General features: G+C 32.2%; 1 protein-coding gene across 1 annotated transcript; it reads left to right on the top strand.

The window, feature by feature from the left end:
- Positions 1–1490: 1490 nt before the first annotated feature.
- Positions 1491–4522, top strand: LOC110643930 (protein DUF642 L-GALACTONO-1,4-LACTONE-RESPONSIVE GENE 2). Its single transcript, XM_021796467.2, has 3 exons — positions 1491–1620; positions 3178–3690; positions 3807–4522. Exons 1-3 carry the CDS (start codon positions 1551–1553, stop codon positions 4343–4345), a joined length of 1122 nt encoding a protein of 373 aa, XP_021652159.2. The 5' UTR covers positions 1491–1550; the 3' UTR covers positions 4346–4522.
- Positions 4523–8621: the final 4099 nt, after the last annotated feature.

Genomic DNA, 8621 nt, shown 5'->3' with positions numbered 1-8621 from the left:
TTTTCTTAACTACTATAATGATAATGAAGCAAGAGAATAATATATCAACAACAATGAATTATAAATTCATTTTTCTCAAGATATATATGGCATCTGTATTATTTGTATGATTTATTGCCTGACACTGACCATAACATGTATGCAGAACACTACAGACTGGCACAAATAATTGTGGCATGGAGCACTGATCGAAGCGTAGTGCAACTTACACCCAACCACTGGGCAGAGCGAGATTGCACTTCCCTACACCTCCATAATGGGATGCTCAATTTGTGAGGGTAACTCATCAAGGAGACCTCACACAAAGTCATGATGTGGTTGGCCAAGGCAGTGGCTATTTTTGGCCTTGAGTGTGTGCTTCATTCGTCGGTCAGGCTCAAATTCCTCCACGTATGCTTCATTGAAATAAATTTTTAAAATATCACTTGAAATGCAATGGAGGGGAGGGGAGTATAGAAATAAAATTCTCTCCAAAAATCTTAATTTTCAGTGCCCTCCTATGGTCAGACTAAAACTGAGCATCGTAGTTATTAATCTTTATACATAAATGAAAGAATTGGCTGCTTTCTTTTGATGCCCTCACCATGCATTCACTATCTGCACATGCTCCTCAACATTAATTAATATTTGCATAATTGCCGACCATAAAGAAACCGAACCAAATGTATGAAAACCCAAAAGTATAGATCAAGAAACCAAAAGCATACTCAATCAATCTGCTGCCCTCTCTCTTGCACATGGGTTTTCATTTGCATTACATATAAGATCTGAATGAAATGATCCCTTTTCTTTTCCCAGTCCATTTGATTTGGGTTATCATCACGTTTGATTCTGATATGTTTCTGTTGATTCCCAAGAGCCATAGCCAAGAAAATTGGTTAAATATTGAGATTTACCAATCAAGTTCTTTTTTATGTTATTGAAGGATATATAATTATATATTCATTTGAACTGGTGCATAAATAGATCTTGGGGACACAAGTCACCTTCTCAGAAGTCGCAGGCAGACCATATTTTACAAAACCCATGTGCATTAGGCAATATTTTAATGATTGAAATTTGAAATATAGGTTGTTATGGGAAATTTATATCAGAAATGTATCCTCTAAATGGTTAGACATTGCAGCAGCTGGCCAATAATTCCATGTGCATTTCAATTGCTTGTCTCTTTAATTAATCTTTCCAAGTAGATGACCAAATCTTGAAATATGTAGATAAATGTCTAGCAAATTAAGCTTCTTTAATTGCTTTGCTTAATCCAAGAAATGAAAAAGCCTCAAGACTCATATGAAATCTCTACAGCTTAATTAATTATCAATTAATGATGTAATTTATAGCATCTTAATTAGTTGTTTATGAATAATGATGAGTAGCGCAGAGGAGAATACTGACAGTGGCATTCCTGTAAATTAATATCAAAGCCAGTGGCTTTCTCGTAGGCTGCAGCAAATAAAACACGGTGCTCATCTAGAGACTGATCCCAAGCACAAAGCACATTCTCCCTCTCTCTCTCTCTATCTCTCTCTCTCGCCGAGGCTACAACAGCCACAATGTACAGAGCCACGGTGCTGCTACTACTTCTTTGCACCGCCTGTCACGTCGCTTTCTCGGTGACCGACGGTAAGCCTCCAAATGCTTTCTCTACTATCTGGTTCTAGTCCCACTGCACCTACTATATTATTATTCAGTGAGTGTTTTTGATGTATGCCTATATTTGAAATTCAGCAATAAGAATTTTAATAAAAGATTTAATATTTGAATTTCGCTATAGTGAGAGATAAAAGAGCTCATTAGAAATGCAGTATTGGTTAATGTCGTTTTGGACCATTACATTAACTGTTCTCTCTTATTAAATCCCTCTTGTACTAACGATCAAATGATGCTAATTTAAATTCTCTAGTTTAGTAATAAATTCAACTACTCTTCAAAGAATGATAATTAATTTCCTTTTAGCATTCTCATTAAATTTCTATCCTCTCTATTGGGTTTTCTTGTCATTATCAAATATTACAGGAAGCATTTAAGTGATAGAAACAGAATAACATTAATTAAATTCTCCTCCGTTTCTCTTACTCCTCTCTCATCCCACTAAAAGAAAGAGGAGAATGACTGCTATAAGCTCGATTTCTTATAAAAATGAGTTTAATAGTTGTTAAATTAAATAATTATATTTAATTTATATATTTATTATATATATTTTAATTAATTTTATATAAATTTTAATATAAATATTTAATTTATAAAATTTATTTTTACATTAAGTCGAATTTATATCAAATATGTCCAATAAAAAAAAATTCCTATTGTAAATAGTGAAGTGCGCCCACACTATAAAAGTTGGTATGAAATAGCAGGTGGCATTTATGAAGGTGCCAGTAATTATAGCAACATGCAGGTTTCCTTTTCAATCCTTCTGAAACTGATCCAAGCTTTTAATCTTATTAGGGTGACTTTGTCATGTCAATCTCAACATGCTTAATATTACTGTACCTATTTAATATAGCATTTATTTTCATTTGTTTGGTTGTTGGATTAACAGTTAGTAATACAAGGAGATTTCAAAATGTTAACCTTTTTTATTGATCAATCAATCTTGGATTTGAACATTCAATGAGTGAAAATATTTTAGATAAATTTAGTTCAAATCATAGATATAAACCCATGTTCTTTTTCTTTTCTCAATGCCCCAATTAGACCACTTGGCATGTAAATCAAATGTTCTCAGAGAAAAAGAATTATTGATCATAAATAAATGCTTTTGGTTTTTAGAAAAAAAAAATTAAAACAAGGATCCAAAGTTTTTTGAGATCTCAGTTTTATCAATTCAATAAACTTTAGGTAGAATTATGTCACCTAATTTGTTTGCTGCTGAGGGAAGAGTGGAAGGACAATATACATATCAACAATCTCTTTTAATCACATGGGCTAACATGGGAGAAAACCAGAGTATTAATTTATGAATGATGACTTGGATTGGAAGGCCACGACAGTCTAGATTTGCTGGACTTTTCTTTAAATATTAGAATCTAGAAGAAATGAGATTTTTTTTTTGAAAAATAGAAGAAATGAGGTCTAGTCATTACTTAGTAAATTTGTGAATCAAGTTATAATCTTCATAATTTTTTTTAATGAATTTCTAACGAGATATGTATATTCAATTACTCAACTATTATTCAGGTTTATTGCCAAATGGGGACTTTGAGTACGGCCCAAAGCCATCGCAAATGAAAGGAACAGCAGTAACAGCAAAGAATGCTATCCCTAACTGGGAAATTTCAGGCTATGTTGAGTACATAAAATCAGGCCAAAAACAAGGCGACATGCTACTAGTTGTGCCTGGTGGAGCTTTTGCAGTTAGATTAGGCAATGAAGCATTCATCAAGCAGAAGATTAATGTCACAAAGAACAGCTATTACTCTATAACTTTCAACGTGGCTCGCACCTGTGCCCAAGAGGAGAAGCTAAATGTTTCTGTTTCACCGAATTCAGAACCAAACGATTGGGGAGTCCTGCCAATGCAAACAATGTATAGCAGCAATGGGTGGGATACATATGCTTGGGCTTTCCAGGCTGATGCTTCTGAAGTTGAGATCACTATCCACAACCCAGGTGTGGAGGAGGATCCTGCCTGCGGCCCACTTATTGATTCTGTAGCACTGAAGTTTCTATCTAATCCCAAACGTACCAGAAGTAATCTCAGTCACTTTTCTGATATCTCAAATCAGTTTTTTCGAATTATATTAAGTAAATCTTCTTGATTGATCGCCATTTAATACATATTATCTTGTTTTTCTGATTATTTGCAGGCAACTTGCTAAAGAATGGAAATTTTGAAGAGGGACCATATGTGTTCCCCAACGCAGACTGGGGCGTCCTAATACCACCCCAAATTGAAGATGATCACAGTCCTTTACCTGGCTGGATAATTGAATCTCTCAAGGCAGTAAAGTACATAGACTCAGCTCACTTTTCAGTCCCAGAAGGCAAACGAGCCGTTGAACTTGTGGCAGGAAAAGAAAGTGCCCTTGCACAGATAGTTAAGACCATACCCGGAAAGACCTATATCCTAACCTTCAATGTGGGAGATTCTAACAATTCATGCGAGGGATCCATGGTAATAGAGGCATATGCAGGAAAGGATAAAATTGAAGTTCCTTATCAATCCAAGGGCAAAGGAGGGTTCAAGCGTGCCAGATTCCAGTTCAAGGCTGTGTCAACACGCACGAGGGTTATGTTCCTGAGCTCATTTTATACCATGAAAAGTGACAACTCTGGTTCTCTCTGTGGTCCTGTATTAGATGATGTGAAGTTACTTAGTGTTCGTCAACCACGTCGTCTTCTGTGATAAGGTTTAATTAATTAGTTGCATTGCTTATGCAATTGTGATGTTGATCCAATTTGAGCTTAATTATGCAATTATTTTCAACATATCATATACTATAGGATTCTTGTAATAGGAAGGAGATGCCTTGATATGTGTTTAGAATTTAATTTCCCTTTTATGTTACGAGAATATTTGTCAGCTTCTATCCTATTCATTATGCATTATACTGAGAATTCCGATTTCTGGGACTGAAAGTTGTTCAGACTTCAGACTATATTCAAACTTGAGTTAAATTTCTCATTTTTCCTAAAAATCTCTACTCGGTTAATGTGTTTTACACCTTTCTCCAGCAACTATAATGGCAGTAAAAACACAAGAAATGGATTCCATGGCCTAACACTCAAACTTTATCAAACAAAAGCGTTCTTGGATTACAAACCACATCTTTCAATACAATAAAAAGCTGACATTAAGAAACACTAACAGGTAGTTTAGACTGCTGGGAGTTCAGCACCAACAGTACTGAACTAGTCATTCAATAAGCAAACCTTAGCAAAATTCCATTTGGAAATAGCATTACTAAGATGAGAGATAATGATCATTACCCTCACAGTTTAGAGGCGAAGAGTAGTGGGCTTGTAGTCAATCACAAGAACTTTCTCCGAAGCAGGTAAGAACAAATTGGCAAATTTAACATGTAGAGGATGAGATACATACTCCGCAACTCCGTTAGTACTCCCAAAGGTAGATTCAAAGATGTGAGTGAACCCTTGATCCAGGTTCTCAATACCCATATCCGTACCCTTGTCGCATCATATTAAAAATTTAAAATGGTAGAAAATGTTATATATGTGAGGTTGAAATCATCAAAGTTTTTCATACAACGAATTCGCCATTTTTTTCCAGGGACTTATGTTGCAAGAAAGATGTGCATGCACAAGCCCATATGATCAACTGATAATTTGATAAGCAGCTTTTAGCATCTAAATGGATTCATTGTAATATCCTGTATTAAAGAGTTAATCAAGGGATTATTTCAATTAAAATTACATGTCACAGCATTCAATATCTATACATTTCATTCTTTTCCTACTTTCAAGAGTCCAAATTATTTTAATTTCCATCAAATTTTCCTAATTTTCAACCAAGAAAAAAAAAATTCTACTTATCAAAAATCCTTCCTCCCAAATTGTCCCAAAAGAATGATTAACAATAACTTTTCTTTTGGATTGAGAAAAATGGAGAGAAGAGAAACAAAAAAAAAAAAAAAGAGGAAATTTAATTTCTCCAAATTCTTTAGTTTGGACATCAAATAGAGAAAAAAAGAGAAATGAGCAGACAAAAGAGGAGAAATTCTATTTCTCAACTCCTTGCCTTTAAACAGAAATATTTCCTTCTAAATTGGTGAAAAATAAAGAAAAATGGGTGTTTAAATATTTAAATATTGTTCTATAGTACAATAGACATAAGAAAAAAAAAAATTAAGTATAACAATATTTATTTATTTTAAGGGAATTTTATTCTAATAATATTTCCAATACAAACTAAATTTACTTTCTGTTCATTTTGCCTGCACAATTAAAAGCAAAGGGTAAAAGCAAGAAATTACCTATTGTGAAACAGGTTGATGCCGGGGGACATAGACGCCATGTCGTTCAAGAAGTCAAAAGATCATATCAGAGTTATTCTACTTACTTCTCCCACACGTCAAACAACAGGTCGTTGAAGTAGACAACAGGTCAAGTTTGCCATGAACAACAAAGAACTGTGGCTTGCGAAAAATACACATGTTATCTGTAGCTAAATCTTAAACCGAGAATCAAATCAAGACAATCGAGAGAGATACTGGAATATCGAAATGAAAACTTCGCTGTACTAGTCTAACAAACTCCGATTAAAGGAACAGCAGTAAATAAAATTTAATTGAGGAGAGAGAGAGTTGTGCTACCAGTGGAAAGCCTTCATGGGTTCGATGAGATTGACGAGATTGGCATACCCCTTAATTAGTTTCTCAATTTCGTCAGATGGGATTCCTTCTTTGAACTTTGCTAGCAAGACGTGCTTTTCAACTCCCTTCGCTTCCTCCATTGTTTTTCTGCAATTTCTCTCTCCCTGTGAATGTAATCTTTAACCCTCTTGGAGATTGACGAGATTGGCATACCTCTCAATGAGTCTCTGATGGGAGTTTTTCCTTTTTGGTCTTTCCAATCAGGACCATTCCCTTGAAAGTCTTGAATAATAGTTTGCTTGGAATCTAATCCCCTGCACGACTTGTCGTTCTTCCACTCTGATTTATCAACATCCTTCTTCTGAGTTCCGCACATGCATGAAAAATTCAATCTTTATAGGAGGTTTTGGCGCGTCGTAAAACTTCTCATCCCCAAGATCAAAGGCCATCGACAATATTTTCTTGGCGACTAACCACGCAATGAACACCGGGTACAGTGTTGTCTTTTTAAGGAGTGTGATAATCATGGAGATCTTCAATCCTTATTGAAGAATTACCTTTCAAACTGTAGACCATAACTTTGATCTCATGGTCTTCGTTGTAGGTTTGAGCCATCCTGTCGCGTTGAATCATCTTGATCGCCTTGTAGTCATCGCTAATTTATTAATCATAGCCGAATCCATCCAAGATCTTATCACAGCCTTTGTGCTGACCCAACAATTTAGGTGAATTTTGGTGCTTCTTCGTTGATGGATTCCACATGGTCACTCTTTCACCATTTTGCATTGCAAGCAAGCCATTGCAGGAACCAAAAGCATCTGTGTAGGACTTGCAAGGCATGCATGCAGATAAGCAGAGGTGAGATAACACTTCAACACAATGACCGATCGTTTTGGGAATTGGAACTATGATTTTGCATATATTTAGATTTACACCCTCGATCTCAGTTAATTAAATCAAATTTTTATAGTATTTTATAAAATTTATATATTTTATTTTATAAATTTTGGGCAAATTAATTATTTAAAAAAATTTACTAGATTTAAATAATTAAAAAAGGATAATTTATTTTTATAAATAATATAATAAAATATTATTTTAAATTAATAATAATAATATTTTTTATTTATCATGATTAAAGATGAATAATTCTTATTGATTTACCATAATATCTTACTATATTAATTTATAAAAAATATATATATTTAAATTTATAAATCAAATTGATTTCGATTTACGCATACCAAATGAATACTATAGTTTCTATGATTAGTTTATCCAAAATAAAGTAATATATTAATTTGTTTTAAAAATATTTAAACTTTATAAAATTTATATATTTTATCTCATAAATTTTACAATAAAATGTTGCATTTTTTTTTAAATTTATTTAGTAAAAAACTTATTAAATTAACAAAAAAAAATATCTCTTTACTATGTTTTATAAATAATATGATAAATAAAATTTTAAATTAATAATAATAGCATTATATTTTAATTATTAAAAGTAAATAATTCAACTTATTATTTTTAATTAATATAATATTTCTCATTATATTAATTTATAAAAAAATAAATTTCTATATAGTTTTGAAGTATATATCATATTTTTTCATTAATCTAATGTATTTTATATAAAATGTAAAACTTTGCGAAGTGTTGTTTTTAAAGCAAAATAATTATACTTTATTAATATTTTATACACATATATTTTATGCTTTATTATAAAAGCTAAGATGCTTCTATGCACATATATTTTATAATTATTATATATAAATATTGTTAATTAGCTATAAATATTTTTATATTACTTTTATTTTAATTATAATTTATTATAAATTTATGATTAAACTCTTTAATATCTTACATAATTAATTTAAAAATTGAAATTGAAATTGAAATTGCAATTATTTATGTTAAATATCTTAAATTAAAACTTATTCATTAAATAAATTAAAAAAATTGACTAAATCTTATACGTAAAAAATCAATTAAATAATTAACTTGTCTTAATAATTCAGTTATATACGTGAATCATGAATATTTTATTAATTATGAAAAATAATATATTGTTTTTTTATTTATTCAGCTTTAATTACAGTTTTTGACTTAAATTCGAGATAATCATAGCCTGAGATAATCATGCACAGGTGATGGTGGCAGCTGTGAAGGCTATGAGCATATCTTGCTTTCCATCGATTGCTGAACGTCTTGCCCTGAAATATGGCGTTTGAATTGTGGTGTTTGTGGCTGTGTTTGAGTTTGACAGTGATAACAAGGAATGGAGGCTCAGCTCACACCAAGATGTGTATCAGAGTCCGCTACTCGATGATGACAATTATCAAAACA

This window comes from Hevea brasiliensis, chromosome 6 (genome assembly GCF_030052815.1).
Source record: "Hevea brasiliensis isolate MT/VB/25A 57/8 chromosome 6, ASM3005281v1, whole genome shotgun sequence".
NCBI classification, from domain to species: Eukaryota; Viridiplantae; Streptophyta; class Magnoliopsida; order Malpighiales; family Euphorbiaceae; genus Hevea; species Hevea brasiliensis.
This window is presented reverse-complemented; position numbering and strand designations above follow the sequence as displayed.